Source organism: Manacus vitellinus, unplaced genomic scaffold (genome assembly GCF_001715985.3).
Source record: "Manacus vitellinus isolate BGI_N305 unplaced genomic scaffold, ASM171598v3 scaffold_9_pilon, whole genome shotgun sequence".
Taxonomy (NCBI): domain Eukaryota; kingdom Metazoa; phylum Chordata; class Aves; order Passeriformes; family Pipridae; genus Manacus; species Manacus vitellinus.
In genome coordinates, this window is record NW_021940917.1 from 18,528,182 (window position 1) to 18,547,687 (window position 19,506).

General features: G+C 40.4%; 1 protein-coding gene across 1 annotated transcript in view; it reads left to right on the plus strand.

The window, feature by feature from the left end:
• ROR2 (receptor tyrosine kinase like orphan receptor 2) overlaps positions 1-16,724 on the plus strand; it is a 43,496-nt gene extending 26,772 nt beyond the window's left edge. The window contains exons 4-8 of the mRNA XM_018086205.2: positions 5,207-5,334; positions 8,422-8,736; positions 10,468-10,713; positions 12,313-12,515; positions 14,197-16,724. Coding sequence (XP_017941694.1) covers positions 5,207-5,334; positions 8,422-8,736; positions 10,468-10,713; positions 12,313-12,515; positions 14,197-15,639 — 2,335 coding nt within the window. The 3' untranslated portion in view covers positions 15,640-16,724. The remainder of the gene's footprint in view (positions 1-5,206; positions 5,335-8,421; positions 8,737-10,467; positions 10,714-12,312; positions 12,516-14,196) is intronic.
• Positions 16,725-19,506: the final 2,782 nt, after the last annotated feature.

Sequence of the window (19,506 nt, forward strand, 5' to 3'; positions counted from 1 at the left end):
AGAGGCAAATTTTATAGATGTGATACAGTATATGAAAAAAGCAGCACCTTTCTCTTCTCTCAGATCTTGTCGGTGACCTGTTTCTTTGGGAATATCTGGAGACGTAAACTCATTTTAGCCATTGAAAAGTTATCCTCTTTTGAATAGAGTTTGCTCCCCTGCACTATGATATGATCATGTCAAGAGTAAGGGTAACAAATTACAACAGCTGTAGTGCAACATTATAAGAGGTCCTGATTTTGAGATTCGGTATAAACAAACCATGAATACATACACATATTAAAAAAAATGAAGCTCCTGATTTTTTTACTGCGACTCTTTTTAATGCCCTTCCCACAAGTCAGAGTGATTTGCCTTTCTTCGATTAAACATAAACCAGTTACTCCTTTATTCTTGTTGCATTGCAGGTCATTTAACTTGTGTGCTTTCTGTTTACGAAGTAGCTACACACTGGGCTAAGTAAACTCATAATGTGAAAAAACGATGCCTGCCCTTTTCCCTCTGATCTTTCCGTCAGTCATAATTATTGTCTTCACAAAGCTTCTGACATCAGTTTTCAAGTTGTAACTATCAAAAATCCCGAGACTTTTCCACAAGATGAGTGACCGTATACCAAAAGTTGTATTTCTCTACCCATAGCAAATAGGATGACATAAATAATTTTTCCTTTCACTGATCTATCACAGTCTAATTGTGGTTTTCTGTGCAATTGTCCTTCCTTTGCCATTTCAGTTGTAATGAAATATGAGGCGGAGTCCTAATATTCTCAGTATTTAACAGTTCTTAACTAAAACTGTTTAATCCCTGGACAACAGGAAAGAGGGTTAAAACTTTGGATTTGTTATTTGTTGTGGGAAAATTTATTGGAAATTTTAATTGCAGTCAACTTGCCTGTGGGAAACTGCTGTAACAAAGTTTCTACTACCTTTTAAAAGCTAAGCTCTGGAATATCCTGTTATGTTCTATGAATTTGTTTAGCATTGTTTTCTCTGCTAAATTGTAGGCTGAGGATGTGTCCTTCCATATAAATGCTAGGGTAGGTTGGTAGGGTATTATTAAATGAGATTTTTTTTCCGATGTATTCAATCAAAATTCCCTCTGAGTTTTCTGGAGGATTTCTGAGTTTCTTTTTATGGCTGCTGCATTGTTGTGTCTCTTCTATTTTCAGGATAGTAGACTTAACTTACAAGTTTCTGCTGTCTTTGTAAGCAAAACTTGTGGTATGCAATCAGAATAAAGATGTCTCACTAGCACATGAATATGTGGATACCTCTCAATTCTGCTTTCAGAATTCCCTTTGTGAACCCTTGCTAGAAATTGTTAGGTCTTCACGTGTTTATTCTTCTGCAAAACCACAAGGTTTGCACTTACTAGGGGCACTAAATATGTACTTAAAACTCTCATCAGACTTGAGTGTTTCACGAGGTGATTGTAGTTTCGAAGAGTTTCCATGGTGGCCTTTGTTTTACTGAGAAACTTTTTTGTTTCATATGCCCTCTGGTCTGTTCAGCTGTGACAGTTGCAAACAATAGGTGGTGCAACACAGATAGGATACAGTGTATTGTGCCCAGATGTATTCTTTCAGTATTTCAGGCTTTCGGTGAGGAACAGCCTCTTTGTTTCCTAGATATTTTCTTTTGTAGTGTTTTGTTCAGTGTTCTTTCTGTGTCACATGTGAAATTAAAGTAATGCTTAATACGAGGGTGGGGGTGGTGATGTTAACGATGTTTTTTCCTCTGACACCTAGAAATCTCTTTATATACCTCTAGAGTAGATATCTGCCTTATGGGAGTGTTCCATGACCTCCATCTAGAGAGTTTCCTATTCATGCATGCTTTTATTCCTGTTCAGAGGCACCTGGTTCTTCCAATTTCTCCTTTACAGAGCCAGACATCCCTGCAAGTTATGATTCCTGTCAGTGGGAGAAGTGGCACTGTATCACTGAACCTGCATCTTTCTTCTACACTGTTTGGTTAATTATCTATTTCATACAGACTTCTTCTGCCCACAGGCCTGAAGGCAGACTGTATTTAATCAGGTGTTGCAGTGCATGTGTGATAAGGAACCTGTAAATGCTTATCAGTACTTCATTCTTCAAGATGTTCCCAGACCTGGTAAACCCAATCAAATTCCATGTTGTACATAAAAGAAGTATCAGTGTTTCAGTTTTACTTTTGTGTAACAGAGATAGAAGATTCCTCTGCTTTAGTTTTATGTCAGAAAGCCTAGTTCTTAACTTTATTGTGCTGGCAGATCACCTTCTGGGCCTGGAAAACTAATGGCATTCATACTAAGCAATGAAAGTTGGGGTTTTAGGAATAGAGGGTCTGTTAAGTCAGATTCTTTACAATTTTATTTTTAAATCCAAACTCTGGTCAAACATATGACAAGTAATCGGGATGAGAGTTCCTTCAGTAAGAGTATATACCTTCCCTCCACTCTAGCTGAATGCTGAGAAAATTCAGTTTCCAGATGCACTGCCTTTGGGGCCACCTTCCAGCAAAGGTGCAAAAAAAAAAAAAAATCAACACTTCGGGTGGGTCTGACTCTATTTTGAAAAAAACAAACCCAAAACCCTATAAAAATGGAAGAAAATTCACTAGGTAAAAAAAATGGTGCTGCCTTGAAACGTTCAGAAGTTAAAGAACAAATGTGAGAAATTACCTGTGGTGGTTAGCTTGTAAGATTTCTGCAAGTGGAACAAGGTGAACTCTTCTGGATTCTTTTTGTGGAGTCAGATTTCTGCTTTCACCAGGGTTCTTGATCAGAGCAGATTTTATAGCTCAAGCAGCAGGAAATTGAAGAGTCGGTATTTCTGCCTATTTTCAGCAGCTTTTAATTATTTCTCTGATCAGCAACTGAATTGCTGGCATATGTTTTGGAGCGTGAATCAAAGCTGCACATGGTTCCAAAGGCTCCTGTTTGAACTGAGCATGATGCTGCTCCTGTGCTATTTTATCAGATTCCCCCCCAGTTGCTTTTCGCTGCAGATTTTTTGCTGTGTGCCAAGTGTACTTGTAGCTGAAGAACAGAGTACTCTGTAAGGAGACTCTTAGTGCTGCCACTTCTGCAGCTTTGTTGAAATCAAATATTTTATTCAGAAGACTAACGTAGTTTTGTCCTCTCGGCAGTAGTACTAGTCAAACGGCGTTCACTGAGTTTCCTGGCCTGAGGAAGATGCATGTAGAGTAACAGCCCAGCTTTTGTCAGAGTAACTGACATCAGGTTACTGTTTACTTTTGCTTGTGTCCATGGTAATGGTCATATCCAGTTCAGTTTAATCAGCAGTTGACTATAACATGGGAGCGGGGAACATATGTGTGTATTTATAGTATCGAAGCTGTGTTTAGAAGTTCCTGACAGAAATAAATAAACTAAGTAAGAGATCACACTGCTTTTGTCACCAAACCCATGCTGTTTTGAGTGCTTCTTTTTTTTTTTTTTTTTTTTAATGCTGGCAAGAGAACCCTGAACTGAGAGTTGAAGTGTGAGATACAGTTTCAGTAAGACATTACTGAATTTGCAGTCTTTCATTGCAGACTTTGTTCTGCAGGACAAGGGTATGAATTTACTTTTGGGAAAGAGGTCAACTGGAGGTTTCATATTCATTCAGATCCTTGTGGGAATTGCTGACTTCCTATTGAGGTGGTCAAGGATCATAAAACAGACACAGAAAAAATGTTTTGATGTTTTGATTTTTGTAACTTCTGGCACGATGCAATTGTTGCAAAATAACAGATTTTAAGAATGAAAGAATGTTACTGCAGGGAGTAGTTGATCCTAAGACGACTCCTCTACTTCATCCACCATAATCAAAAACTTACATATCTTTGTGGAAACAGAACTTGTTTCAGGGTTTGTAGACAAAATGTTGCTTTATGAATATTTAACAATCATATTCTGGTAGGAAATAAAGGCCAGATCTGCATAACAACTGCATGAGGCACTTAGTATCACCATGGTTTATCTAGCAGTTTATGTGATGGATAGAGTATCATTGCCTTTCTTGGGAGTACAGGAAGAGTAAAGGTGGTCAGTGCTTCCAACTTTTGGCTGCGCTGTACAGACAATACTGCTCAACCTTCCCCTGCCAGAGAGTTTACACTTTAAGAAATACTGGTATTTGTAAGAGGCGTGGAAACATGGGTGGCCAGAAGAGGTGTTGATACCCAAAGGTAACAAAAGTACAAAGTGCAGAGGAGTACTGAAGTCATACTTGAAAAATTGCTGGTATTGCAGAGGTATCTCAGGCTTTCAAACAGTTCAGTTGCAGAAGCTGATTACATTTTTAGATGCCGTGCTCTGGAGTCACGGTTTTCTAGATTATGTTTTATACCTACTTTTTGCCCATCATGCAGTAAATGACATAATGTGAATCCATCAGGCTAGTGAATCCTAGTACAGAGGAAGCACAGGGAATACTGGATATTGACTCTGAGCATGCTCTCTCTCTGAAGTCTCTTTTCATTTCTCTGACACTTATGATCTGCAGATCAGCTCTGTATTATTTACAAGGGCTTTGGGGATGAAGTGTTGAACCACTGAGCCTTTAGGCTAGGGCTTTCGTGCCAAAATATTTGTGTTGATGTAAGGGAGTGAAAGGCCCAAAGCCTCATTGAATTGAAAACTGTATTAAAATATATGTTGAAAGAGAAATTTGGCACTGACTCTCACTACAGAGAAAAGAGGTTATGACCTTGGTTACTTTTTATTCTCTTTACCTAATTCAAAGTTCAAAATTATTTCATGTTTTAATTCAAGCTTGGCAAGATCTCTTCTGCTATCAACTACAGGAAATGAAGAATGGGTGAAAGAAGTGGGAGAAGAGAACAAACTGCCTAATTTTACAGTGTACAGCTGGATGCCAAAATTGCATAGGGACATATAATAAGATCTATGTTACTGTTTCAGTCTAAAGGCTTTTTAATAGATTCATCTGTCAAATCCAATTATTAGTAATATATGATTTTTAAATTAATCTCAGGTTTTGTTTTACTTCTTTCTGTAATGAGCTATTTACAGGGTCCCTCATTAATACTTTAAGGTAGCGTAGAGAGAATTGGGGGAGAAAGCTGCACCCGGGGAATGGAACGACTTCAGATTTACAGTATTTTGAGTTTTCCTACTTTTATAAGAATATGTTATGTAAAAATACACTGGGGGCAGCTAGACATTTGCATATAAAATCCTAACATGTCTTTTGCAGGGAAGATTACCACGAAGATGGGTTCTGTCAGCCGTACAGGGGGATTGCATGTGCTCGAATCATCGGAAACAGGACCATTTACGTGGACTCCCTCCAGATGCAAGGGGAAATTGAAAACCGAATTACTGGTAAGCTTACACATTTCTTTAGCCTTAAAAAAAAAACCAAAACCAACCACATTACTGAGAGTATCCAGTTTAGGTAAAAATAGCACCGTCATCCTCCCAGTTTCGTCAGTCAGTGACTAAGGCATCCTTGTGTTAAGGTTTAGAGGAGGTGAGCCCGTTTCCACCTTGTGCAGTTGGCAAAATTTGGAGCAAGGAAGATGAGTATCTGCTGTAATGTGTGAAAGCAATGCGTAAAAGCTTTTTCTGTGTCATGAGGTAAAATGTCAGACCGCTGACTTTTTAACGGCTTCTGGTTTGTACTGGAGATTTTTACACGATGGATTCAAAATAAGATTTTTTTTTTAATTAATTTGTGATATAGTGAAAAAGTACTGATTTTTTATTGTCTTGAAAAATGTAGGGTGGCTTTTCCCCTGAGTTTCCTTTCTTATTGCATAATTCTGGCAGAGTCTGGACTTCACGCTGGTTTATATAAAACAAGAGTTGACCTTCCTGTGCTCTGGCTATGCTTAATCTTTCTCTGAACATATTTTTTGTACAGAGACACAAATGTGCATCCAAAATCTTAATGACTTTTAATGGGCTGTACATCAGCATGGGTTTTCTTCATTGGATCTGTTGGCTGACATTAGCAGCTGTGACTCTGATGTACACAAGCAGAGCAAGGAAATGAATCCATGGAGTAGAGCACACTGTTTATCATAATATATAGCAAATTAACTCAGTCCAGCAGGAGCTTATTGCATCTGGCCAGATATAGCTCACTAATTGACTCTGCAACTTCAGCATAACTAAACCAAAAGGAGTTTAATGTTGCTTGTCAGTTCTAACTCCTTAAAGATATTGCCTTAAAGATATTGCCTTAAGGTCTCTGGCAAGCCAGAAATCCCAGAGAGTTTTTTTGTCTGTTCTTGAGATGGTAATTGGATTCTGGGACTGGTAAAGTCCAGGTGCTGAGCTTTCCTTGTGCTATTATAGCTCATCCCCCTCCCTCCTTTCTCCTGTACTCTGTTGTCATTCCAACCTCTTTAACCATTATGTCATCAATTAATGCATACTTTTGATACAACTTTTTCCCAATGACTTAATCTCTGTCCTGTTTGGATGTTTTTCAGCAATATGGAAATGTTCAACTCTTTGAAATTATTAACTCTGTAACTCTGGAATTAGGTTGATAATGTCCTTTTCAAAAAAAAAAAAAAAAAAAAAAACACCCAACCAAACCTAAAAAAATCCAACAACCAAAAAACTGATATCATCCAGAAAATATGCATTGATCAAGTTGTGTTGTTTCTGGAATATGTAACCTGGGCATTGATGACCAGGCTTCTGGTTCCCTATTACCACCAATTATTGGTTAGGTTTTGGTGGCTGAGGGCTGGAATTCACTGTTCTGGAGCTGAGGAGAATTTCTGAAGGGACTGTTCTTTTTCAGAAACATGCTATGAACCACCATGTAGAGCTACCCAGTGCCTAGCTAGGCCGTAATATTAATCTGTTAATAATGCAGCATTTTCAAACTATCTACATCTGAAGGTCATACCAAATGCTTTATGAAAAATGATCCTGAGGATTTCATAGAATTATTGGTTCTTATGACTCTTATGTAAAACAAGTAATGCAAGACTGGCTGTTCTCTACCCAAATGAGAGTGTATTTTTGAAATTGCAGTACCTTGTTAGGTAAAAGAAAAAAAAAAGTACTGAATAACTGCTGTTGAGATTTTGCTTATAGTTTTGCCTGTACCTCCTAAGCACAGTTTTTGATGGAAGTGTTTGTGCTCCAGTGTGCATGGGAAGTGGTGACACCTACTGCCCGATGCCAGGAACATTTAGCAAGGTTGCATCTGTGGGGAATTTTCGTTCTGGATTTCCTGTTCCCTTTGTCGATTGAAATTCTGTAACACAATGCCTTCACAAAATTCAGTGTGGAGGTTCAAATAGTCGACACTGACTACTTCAGTCTTCCAGTTTTATTTTTTCCCTGTTAGTCTGTGGGACAAGTGTGTGTCACAGATACTCTCTGAGGCCTAATGCTGTGCTTGCATGCAGTATTCCCTACATGACTGAAAAATAGTTATATTCCTGCGTTAATATTTCTGAATAATTATAAACAAATGTGTAAACAGTATGAAAGGCTGGATCTGGGGCTGCTTGCTGCATGTTTGGTGTTTAGGAAGAGGCAGGAGACTCTGTGATAGCATGTGCCAGCCAGAAATTGAAAGGTTGAAAAGAGAGAGGGGGACAAGAGGGAAAGAATTTAATTGTAGGTGGTAAATAGGCTGCTGAATGACATTTCCTTTCTTTTTACAGTCTGAATTGGTGAAACATGCAGTCTAGCAAACCTCACTCAAAAATTATGCTTTACTGGGTGAATAAATGTTCCTACATTTAAAGCTTGACTCAGCACCAGATACATGATGCACGCACGTATTTGTCTTTTCTTTGCAACATGCAAGGAAACTTTGAAATAAATTTTAGCTTGTAGCTGCTGAGAGCTGAAGGGGAGAATTATGTTCCTGATTCATTATGACATTCATCTTAATGTGATCAGCGTGCTGGGACTCACTGCATTCATTTTCCCCAAACTGTTGCCTGTTAGGCTTCTCATGCCTGTTAATAACAGCGTCTCCCTAAATACCAACGGCACACTTCCTTTTGCCAGACAAGACTTGAAAAACACTTTGTTTATTGATCAAAATGTTCACAGGAGGAAGAAGTTAGGTGATCCTTGTTCAGATTTTACCTAATTAGGAACTTTGGAACATGTCAGGTGTATCTTGCCTTTGCTCTTTATGCTTTTAAATTAAAATTAGCCAAGGCCAGTAGTTTGAGCAATGGTAGTCACATGGGTAACTTCCTAAGAACTGAAGTCCTACAAGCTCTGTGAAGAAGTCAGAGGGACACTGGGATGCTGGGTTTTCTTTCTGCATTTGTCAGCTCTCCTTTACAGCAGAAATGGCCTCCTTTACCTGTTGCTCAGTGGGCTTTCAGACCCTCAAGGAAAGATGAAAGTTGTTAAAGGCAAATGACGTGGGGTTTTTTTTTTGCGAATCGGTGCTTAAGCAGTACTTTTGTCCCTTTGCAGCTGCGTTTACCATGATTGGCACTTCCACGCACTTGTCCGACCAGTGCTCCCAGTTCGCCATCCCATCCTTCTGCCACTTCGTGTTCCCCCTGTGTGACGAGCGCTCCCGGACCCCTAAGCCACGGGAACTGTGCCGGGATGAATGCGAAGTTCTGGAGAACGATCTCTGCAGGCAGGAGTACAACATTGCTAGGTCAAACCCCCTCATCTTGATGCAGCTGCAGTTGCCTAAGTGTGAGGACCTCCCACGACCTGACACCTTGGAAGCTGCCAACTGCATAAGGATTGGGATCCCTGTGGAGAGGCTCAGCCGATGTAAGTCTGGGTGTTTCATCACGGGGAAAAAATAAGAGTTTGTTGCTTCCTTGGCTTGAGTCTGGAAGACTGTTTTATCAGCCATTCCTTTTGTAGGGAAAGCACAGCTGTACTGGACAACACTGCTTCTATCTTGTTAGCACTGACCATGATCTTGCACTGTTGTAGAGTACAGTTAGGACGGTAAGGAAGCCTAAAGGATGCTGCTTAATACCAAAAAGGATTATGTCAACCACCATGGGCTATAAAACTCTGTGTTCACACAGCCAGTTTGATACAGATTTGCAAGGGGCAGCAGCGTGTTTCCTCCACCCAAAGCTCAGTTCTTACCTTTTTGGGTGAGCCACCCCATGCATCTGTGAGCTCTGTTTGCCTATCAATAAACATCAAACAGTCTGTTGAAGTGTCACTGCAAGATGTGTTAAGAAATGGAACAGTATGTTCGTTCCTTCTATATGGAAATCCACAAGAATAGTAATCCTGTAAATCTCATGTGGGGTGTAACTGTCTTTATTTACACACATACGATGAGTTAAAACATTTATCCTGCTTTCATGAATTTATATTTACATCCAGGATTAGGCAGGCTGCTCTGTTGTCACTAATTATGTTCGGACGATTTTTCTGACTACTCCATTTCATAGCAATTAGGCCCCTAAAATATTCAACAAGAAAACCCCAAGAGACCAACGCTGTTTAAAGTTCAAAGTGTGATAAGATTATTCTAAATATTCGTTGTCTGAGTCCACAGTTAGGAGCAGGAGTCATGGCATAAAGGTGGCCGTGGAAAACTAGCTATGTGCTTACAAGTTAATAATGTAGTGTAGCTGAGAAGTAGAAGCAATGGAGAAAACCATGACAGAGGCAAGTTGGCCAGGGAAGAGATATCAAGCAAAAGGAATGAAAACAAAACCAATAAAAAGTCTGGCAAAAGTTGTCCATGATCCTCAGAGCCAATGGTGCTGCTGCTGGTGGAACAGCTGCAGCTTGAATACACGGTGGTTTTGAAAGAGCTGCATTCCTGAGGGCTGGAGAGATCAGAAAAATGGAGAAGGTAATGTTGCAAACATGCAGGAAAATGCATGATTCAGTTCAGATGGTTCATGTGGAAGACAAGCATTTAAAGACTATGAAGAGAGGATAACAGCAAAAAAAGAATAAAGATGTGGGGCCAGCAGATATGAAAATGATGCATCTAAAGAGAAGAAAAGACTGAATACTTTTTTTTCCTAAAGAAGAAAATAAGGAAAAGTGGGCAAGAGGCATTAGAAAACACAGTACTAATTTCTATAGAAAGTGAGCAGTGTGAAGAAGACGGGAAGATGAGAAATAGAAGTGGTGGGATGTTTACACTGTTGACATCTGAGGACTGAAGTTCCTGAAGACTGAGTTCCTGAAGTGGAACTCATATTTCTGATTCTTTTTAATTTATCATGTTCTGTACCTAAAGGTCCATACATATTCCTTAGTCTCAACTTGCATTTAAAACTAGAAATAGTTGTGTGTGTGTAGCCACAGAGCTGAGACACTCCAAGAGAGAATGCAGAATTAACTGGGTGTAAAAGCGCACAGAGCTGAAATTTCAAACCAAACACCTTTTGTTTAAGCCCTGAAGCACCTAAATTTAAGTACTTTTTTTGCATACATGGTGCGTGGGCCTCAGCAGTTTTGGTCTTGCTGTCCCTTGATTGTTTGGGTTTTTGAAACACTTTGCCAAACCCTGTGTTGCAGATCATCAGTGCTACAATGGCTCTGGAGCGGACTACAGAGGGACGGTCAGCGTTACCAAGTCTGGCCACACTTGCCAGCTCTGGGACTCCCAGAGTCCCCACAACCACGATCTGACAAGCACACAGTTTCCAGAGCTAGGCGGAGGACATGCGTATTGTCGAAATCCTGGAGGTCAGATGGATGGTCCCTGGTGTTTCACAAAGAATAAAAACGTACGCATGGAACTGTGTGACATACCTTCTTGTAGTATGTATTCTCTTTCTTTTATCCCCTACTACTGTTCTGAACCCTGTGTAATTTTGAATGCTCCTGATTATTGCGATTCACTTAAGGGGGTTATGGTTTTGAATGTTTAACTTGCAGTAGCTTTGTTTTCAGTTGTGGGGTTTAATGTTTTCTGGAGATCAGAGCTTGTAACTGAGATAATGTGACACTTTTTGGTTACATATTGGAGGCTTAGTCTGAGATAATAATTCATGATAATGCTGCAGTTTGTATTTTGACTTGTCAAATGCCAGATTGGACATGGAAAACACCTATATGTGTTTGATTTGCTCATGCTACTCAAGGCTATATTGCTTTTGTTCTGTGTGACATCTTGCAGGCAGCAAGGATTTTCAGATCCTGTAGAGGGAGATATAACACCATGCCTGGTGGGAAAGACAAACCATTTGAAGTGCAGAAGCAGAGATGGCATAAAAGAGATGATCTTATCAGAAAAGTCCTGCATTAGCTGCTAGTGGCTCTGTACTGCACAACTGATTGAAAAATAAAAACCACAGCTCTCACAGCTTAATACTGTTCCACTCAGTTCCCTGTATTAGTACAGACTTCACACATTAACAGTCTTTGGGCATGACAAAGTGACTTATTACCGTGCTTCATTAGGAAGAAAATCATGTTTCCTGCAGCAAGAGGTATATATCATGGAAGCCATAAAAGTGGATTGCCTGGATCTTTAAAACTGCTCAGAACTAATATGGAATTTCTTAGTTACTTCTCTTTTTTACAGTAACATGATTTGACATTTATAATAAATTTCTACATGGCGTGTAACATGGTGTAAAGATAACACTGGGATGTGGTTGTGGTGAAAGCAGTTGCCACAAATAGCAAAACCACAGGTTACAGAAAACATCCCAGGCAGTTCCAGAGAACATTTTGGACATCTCTGTGCTTTTCTAGAGTCTCTAAATATTAAGACAAAAATAATTTTAGGAAGGTAAAGAACAGTCTTACTAAGTGTATTGATGGCTCTTTCATTTCTGTCTCACTCAACATAAAAGCACTTTAATTTTATTAAGTACAGAACAAATAATATCTCTGCTAATGAGAAGTGAGATTTGTTTTATTCTGGGCAGAAGTAGTATCAGTGGAAGTAAAGAATGGGCAAAGTGCTGATAAAATGGCTGAAGCTGTGAGAGAGGGTCAGACTGCAATGTTGTGCTGGGGTTTATCACTGCTTTATACATTGTCACGGAGACTGCTTGTTTTTTATACCCTGAACAAAATAATGCAGTGATTCTCTGGTCTGTATTCTGTAGTTTCCATAACTGGAAGCCTCAAAAAAAAAGGTGAAATTAACCAAATACTGTTACAGTCAACACATTAAATGTGGGGCTCCTAGTCTACCTTCATACTGCTAGTTGCTATGTCCAATCAAGCTTCTTTGAAATAATTAATGGAAAGTTATGGAGAAGGGGGAGAGGGTAGTGTGACTTCTGTTTTTGAGATGTGGTTTGCTTTTTGTTTAAAATATAGTATTAATAGTCATAATAATTTGCTTAACTATAAAATGTCTTTAAAATACTTATTGTAAGCAATGAGCCTTTCTGTGCTCGGCAGGTCCACATGACAACAGCAAAATGGGAATCCTCTACATCCTTGTTCCCAGCATAGCCATTCCTCTGGTGATAGCCTGCCTTTTCTTCCTGGTGTGTATGTGCAGAAACAAGCAGAAGGCATCTGCTGCTACACCACAGCGTCGCCAGCTGATGGCATCTCCCAGCCAGGACATGGAAATGCCTCTCATTAATCAACACAAACAGGTATTTCTTACAGAATTTGCTCAGGCCCACGTATTTCTGAACTGTAATGATTTTAACTGTCTCAGGTTGTCTGTGTTCAAACTGAGCCGTGTTGTAGGGGACCTAATTTTCATGCTGTGCAGACCATCTATTTCAGGGAAAAACAATCCTTACACCTGCTAGCTGTATCTAGAAATCCCAGCCTTGTGTGACAGCTTTCAGTACAAAGCTTTTTATGGCATTTGTCCTTACCTGTCAGTCACCATTCTGCCTGTTGTCGCAGTGACTGGAAATGTTGTTATGTCTGATCCAGTCTGCAGCCTGCAGCTTCTTTTTGCTGCTGATAATGACATGGCCAGTTTGCTTGTTTAAAACGTGGTGCACAGTGGGGTTTCTTGTCTAATCCATCAGCTCAAGACAGCTGTTGTTCTGATCCATAACTGAATGGGGAGCTGAGATGGGGTACAACGCTTTCAAAGGCTGAGTATCGCAAAGGATGGTGAAACGAAAATGGCTTTGAACTCCTGTCTGCAGAAGTCAGCTCCTGCACAGGATTTTCTGGGCCAAACAACTGATCTCTGTGCTGAAGTCCTGTTCAGTGCTAATGTTTAATTTTTAATCACAGCATTTACAAAATGCAAGCTTTAAAATGCAATGCTCACTTTGGAACAATTGAACAACATCTCTTCAGGAAACTGTAGAATATTTGATGAATATGACCAATTGTAGCAAATTGGATTGATTTTTTGTGTAAAGGGTAGGTTTAATGGCTGAGCAGGACTGTGCTGCAAATTTTCTGGCCCAGTCCACAGTCTGCTGGCCACTAAAATCAGAGATTGTTCCCAAATCACCTGTTAAAGCCTCTTTCCAGCCTACCCTACTCCCTCATGCTGCAGTGCTGTGTGTGTGAAGCTGTGCCAGCTGCACCTTGCTCTGTCAGGGACTCCTCCATTCCATGCTGGTCAGGATGGATCCATTACAACACCATCACAAACTCCCTTTCTTTCCCTCCCAGCTACAGGAGGGAGGCTCTGGGGGTTTCTCACTCTTGGATTTGCAGCCTTTTCCTTCAAGTACCAGGGAGAAATTCCTTCTTCCTTCTGCTCCAGTTGCACCCCCCTCTTCATTGGGGCTGACATGAGGTTTTTCAGCAGGGGTACTGTACACTGCTGCCCATGGGCAGGGGCCATTCCTGTAGTGTAACAGAGGGAAAAGGGTGGATCTGCTACTGCCGAACTGAAAGAGAGAGGTTTTGTTCCTCCTTCTGCTGGAATGGATGTTTCAGTTCAATCTGAGGCTTCCATCTCCTCAGCCAGTGCTTTTCTGACAGACCTCCACTGAGTAGCTCTGGGCTGGTCTGTAGGGCAAGTACAACTGCAGTTAATAGGTGTCATCCTTTGCCAGATTTACTCTGAACCCATTATTCATTTAGCTTGCAGGAAATATGACCACTCCTTTGTAGAAGTAATTATTCTCATTATCTTGCAGCACAATTCAATTTACACTTCTGATAATATTATAACTCACTTCAAGGTTAACTGTAAAATCAATACACTGATGTGAATATACAAAAAACCCCTGAAAAGTCATTTTGGCCCAGTTTGTCTTGCATTTGGACATCTAGCCACTGGGAGATTTGCTTTAATAATGGTTGTTTAGGAAACACTATGATATTTTACTGACTGTCTTTACTTCATTTCAGGCTAAGCTTAAAGAAATTAATCTGTCCACTGTGCGTTTCATGGAGGAACTAGGAGAGGAGAGGTTTGGCAAAGTCTACAAGGGTCATCTTTTTGGTACAGCACCAGGTGAACAGACACAAGCTGTTGCCATCAAGACGCTTAAAGACAAAGCAGAACTGGCTCTTCGTGAAGAATTTAAACATGAGGCAATGATGAGATCACGATTACAGCACCCAAACATTGTTTGTTTGCTGGGAATAGTGACCAAGGAGCAACCTATAAGTATGATATTCAGTTATTGTTCCCACAGTGACCTCCATGAGTTCTTAGTGATGAGATCTCCCCATTCAGATGTTGGCAGCACCGATGATGACAAGACAGTAAAATCCACTCTGGAACCAGCAGACTTCTTCCACATTGTGACTCAGATTGCTGCAGGAATGGAATATCTTTCAAGCCACCATGTTGTCCACAAGGACTTGGCCACTAGAAATATACTGGTGTTCGATAAACTGAATGTGAAAATATCTGATTTAGGCCTTTTCAGGGAAGTTTATGCTGCTGATTACTACAAACTGATGGGAAATTCCCTTCTTCCTATCCGGTGGATGTCCCCTGAGGCTATTATGTATGGCAAGTTTTCTATTGATTCAGATATATGGTCATACGGAGTCGTGTTGTGGGAAGTTTTCAGCTATGGCCTGCAGCCTTACTGTGGTTATTCCAACCAGGATGTCATTGAGATGATCAGGAACCGACAGATTTTGCCGTGTCCCGATGACTGCCCCACGTGGATATACACTTTGATGTTGGAGTGTTGGAATGAATTTCCCAACAGAAGACCAAGATTTAAAGATATACATAACAGACTAAGAACATGGGGAAATCTTTCTAACTACAACAGCTCAGCGCAAACTTCTGGGGCGAGCAACACCACGCAAACAAGTTCCCTCAGCACAAGCCCTGTTAGCAATGTCAGCAACGCTAGATACATTGGACCAAAGCAGAAAACTCCAGCCTTCCCTCAACCTCAGTTCATACAAATGAAAGGCCAGATGAGACCTATGGTCCCACCTCCGCAGCTCTACATTCCAGTCAATGGTTACCAGCCAATGCCCGCCTATGGTGCTTACTTGCCAAATTTTTATCCTGTCCAAATTCCAATGCAGATGGCTCCTCAGCAGATGCCTCCCCAGATCATTCCCAAACCAGGCTCCCACCACAGCGGGAGCGGATCCACCAGCACAGGCTACGTAACGACGGCGCCTTCCAACGCGTCGGTGGCCGACAGGGCTGCTCTGCTGTCAGAAGGCACAGATGACACACACAATGGAACGGAAGATATTGCCCAGAACCCTGTCCAGGAGGAGGAGGAGGAAGAGAGCTCCGTGCCTGAAACAGAATTGCTGGGTGATAATGACACACTGCAGATGGACGAGGCAGAAATCCAGTCAGAAGCCTAAGGAATTTGGCCTCACTAGTAAGAGCCCCACATCGCTTCCATGCATGGAGACAGTAGATCCTTAGGCTTAATAGAGTGATTTTGATCTGACTAAAACTAAACTAAAAAAGCAACACCAATGTAAAGTGCAGCAGTAATGATATACCGGGTTTACTGACCATTACCACCACTGGATTTTGCAAATATGATGGTATAGAATTGCTGGGTTTAATCTTTTTTACTGTCCTACAGTTCTTGAAAGAAGCTGCTTTTCAGATATGTACTGTTGCTGTGCAACATATTGCAGAGTAGCATTGCACATCGTGTATATCATGATATGTGAGTGTGATGCTAGTGAATTATGCTTAAGCCAGTAACACAAAAAGGAATTCAACTATGGTTGCAGAGTTGCTCTAAGCATAAAGAAACACCCTGGCTGTGATGGACAGCTTAGTTTGTAGTATTTATCTCTTTGATGTAATAATGGACATGGGATTGTTGTTTGCTTTTTTGAGTCTGAGAAAAAAAAGCTGAGAGAAGTGATCCATGTTTGTATTACCATAACAACAAAAGTAGGGAAAAGGAACATAAAACTGACTGTGCTGAGTAAGAGCACAGGTCTGTCCAGCCCAGTAGCATGTCTTGAAAGGCCATCGATAATGTCTGCCCAGGGGCAGACTGCAAGGGCAATTTCCCTTGTAGAATTTCCCCAGGGTACCTCCCCAGCCTCCAGCAATTTGTGACTTAGTGACTTCCCAATCCAGAAGTGGATTTTTATTTTTTTTTTCTGCTTAATAGCCCTTGATGGAATTTTGTACCATGAATTTATCCAAATGATTTTGAACTCACATAAACTTAGAGCATCCACAACATCTTGTGGAAAAACGTGAGAGGAGAGAGGATGGATTTCTTTCATCACTTCCAGTGAATGACTGTGAGAGAAGCTTCTGAATGAGATCATCTGACTGCATTTGTGGATGAAAGTATTCCTTCTCTGCTGTGTATTTTCAGCAGCAAACAACCTTAATACACTGTTAACCAAAAATGGGGATATTGTAGGGGATATTATAGGTGTGCACTAACTTAATAAATCCAACTTTAATTGCATATTGGTTATCAAGTACAGAAAATGGCTCCACATGTATGTTTCTACATTGTGAAAGTCTTGGGTTTTTTGCGGGGTTATAGACTTACTTGATTTACCACAATTACTGCTGGATTGCATGTGAAACCATGTTTTTTCCTGCCTTTTTTGGTAAAAATGATCTTTGAACTTTAGAAGACCAAAATAAGCAATACTGTACAAGGTGCTGTTTTTGTGCTTCTATTTGCAGGATGAATCATGTACAGACCTTTAAATGTAATTTATGTTTTACTGCATTTTATATATGGTTTTTCATTGAAATATTTGGATTTTTGAATGAATGACTTTATAACTTAACCATTTACAATATTCATACATGATGAAGTTTTATGGTATTGCTGTTTCACTTTGTTAAACATGCAGACAGGTCCATACATTTCATGACCCTTTCTGTACAAATGCAAGCAATACACATTCTCATTGTAACATTTGTAGCCAACACACACTATAGCTATAAGTTGTACATCCAAACATGGAGTATTCAATAAAGTGATGCAAAAAGTATGATTAAGTATGTTATCCTACAACCGCTGTTTTTTTTATGGTACTGTGGTACTGTTTATGGTTCTGTTTTTTTTATGGTATTGTGGAAATAAAACAGCCAAAATTCCTTAACTTTCAGGTTTCACACCTAACTACAGCCTTTTATTTTATTAGATTGGTGTTCACTTGTAAGTTGTATATCATTGTGATCTACACCCTGTGTTCATGGTATGGCAGCATTACTTATTTTCAGCATTTCACCTGGATTTGGAAATGCACTGGTAGGAATAAAATATGAAAGCTTTATTACTTGTGTTAATATAATGCAGCTTTGGGTGCTTTTACTAAATAAAGGATAAATTAAAAAAAAAAAAAAAGTGAAATTTATTTATGTGAAGTTCTTTGTTTCTCCTAGGTTTCATGTTCTCAGATAAATGCACTTGATTAATCAAATACATTGTCTTCCTTTAGTCCTTTGCTAACTTACTACAGAGTAAATGGAGAGTAACTGGTCCAGTCACACCACGGATTTGTCAGTGAGAGAAGAGATGTAATAAATGAGTAAGTGGAAGTCAGTGGAAGCTTCTGTACAGAACTGTCTGAAGTTCAGCCCATTTCTGATGGTCAAAATGCATTATGACTTTGTGTGCAAAAAAACCAGGTCAGACTCCTATACTAACTTTCCCATCCCCACTCTAACGTGGATTTGCTGTCAAAGTGATGATGAAGGAGTGGTATAAAATTTTCAAGGTCAGCCTTGGTAATACACATGGCACTGGAGAGGGGTTTTCCCCCTCAGTTGATGTGGGTGCACTTCTCTGAGCTGCCGGGGTCGGAGCTGTGACAGCATGCAAACACCTCCACTGCACTTCAGGTGAGCATCTGCACCAGCACCGCTGCCCACGTGTGAATGGCTGCTCTGAGTCATGTGGATTGGAAGTAACTTGCTGTTCTGCAACTTCCCAGGCTGCTCTTCCCTGTGATGTCTGCTTCACAGATCCAGTCAGAGTCGGGATCTGCCTTTCCTCCTCGAGATTTGGAAGCAGGGCCAAGGGAGAGCAGGGAAGGTATGAGACAGTAAGTGGATGGGTCGAGGTGGTAAGTTGGGAAGGGTTGGGGCTGGGGCCAAGCAAAGCCATCTCAGTGCTGCTCATTAAGGCGTTCAGAGTTACTTCTTCCTGCCAGGTCTAGCAAAGCTAGAGTTTTTCTTAGTGGCAGAACAGCTTTTCTAGGCAACAAATACATGTCTGGATGGTCAGGAGAGGGCAACATGTTTTTGAAGACAAGACTGTGGGATGTTTCTAAAGTTTTTTCTTGTTTCTAGGGCCCTACTCTGCTTCAGCTAATATGGTTTTCCTAAGAAGACAGGGTCTGACCATAGGAAAAGTGTTTAGAGCATTGGCACTGTCCACAGCAGCCCACTGACAAGGCAGGAGTATCCATGTTTGCAAAAGTGTATGAGGCAGATGGAGTTGGGTAGGAAGGGGAATAGATTTGCAGTCATAGGGCAGGAAAAATGGGTAAGGGTTCATAGCCTGAGTGGGGAAGCTGACTACAGATGTTTCACTAGGTCAAATCTGAATCCTGTTCTGATATTGTCTGAGAACTAGGTTATTGGAGGGCCTTTTCATGTGTGACTCATTGAGACTATAGGAAGACAAAACTATAAACATTGCAGTATTAACAACTGTATAAGAACAGAGAATTCACCTGCAATACTAACTGATAAGTACAAGCAGTCGTTAGTACAAGTTCTGATAGGTGGCTTCATTCTTTCATCTAAATATCACTACACTTAGTTTCATCTAGTGATTTCCCTGAGACTGATCCAGAGGAACAAGCTCCCAGCTGAGATATGAATCCCTTGCTTCCTGTATCTGCCATGGCTATGAACATCGTAGTACACCAAAGGGAATTTACTTCATTGTAATAGTACCTCAAACTTTCATTAGATATGTGAATTTATTTTTTTCTCACATTTTTTAAGGAGTTCATTAGATGTCACTAGCTTATGTGTTCAGAAAAATCACCTCACTTCAGCCAGGTTGGAATGAAGGGAAAAGGTCTGATGGTTTCTGGGAGAGAGCTCAGGAGCACCTGTTGAGTGGGAGCACTGTCAAAGATGTCAGACCTTGAGGTTTTTGCCAAAACAGATATAAGGATAAAACACTCAGCTGCAAGCACAGCGGTATCTTCAAATAAAGCCTAAGTCATAGTTTAAGCATGCATAGACAGCAGCTCTTCTTCTAGACAGGCAAATAC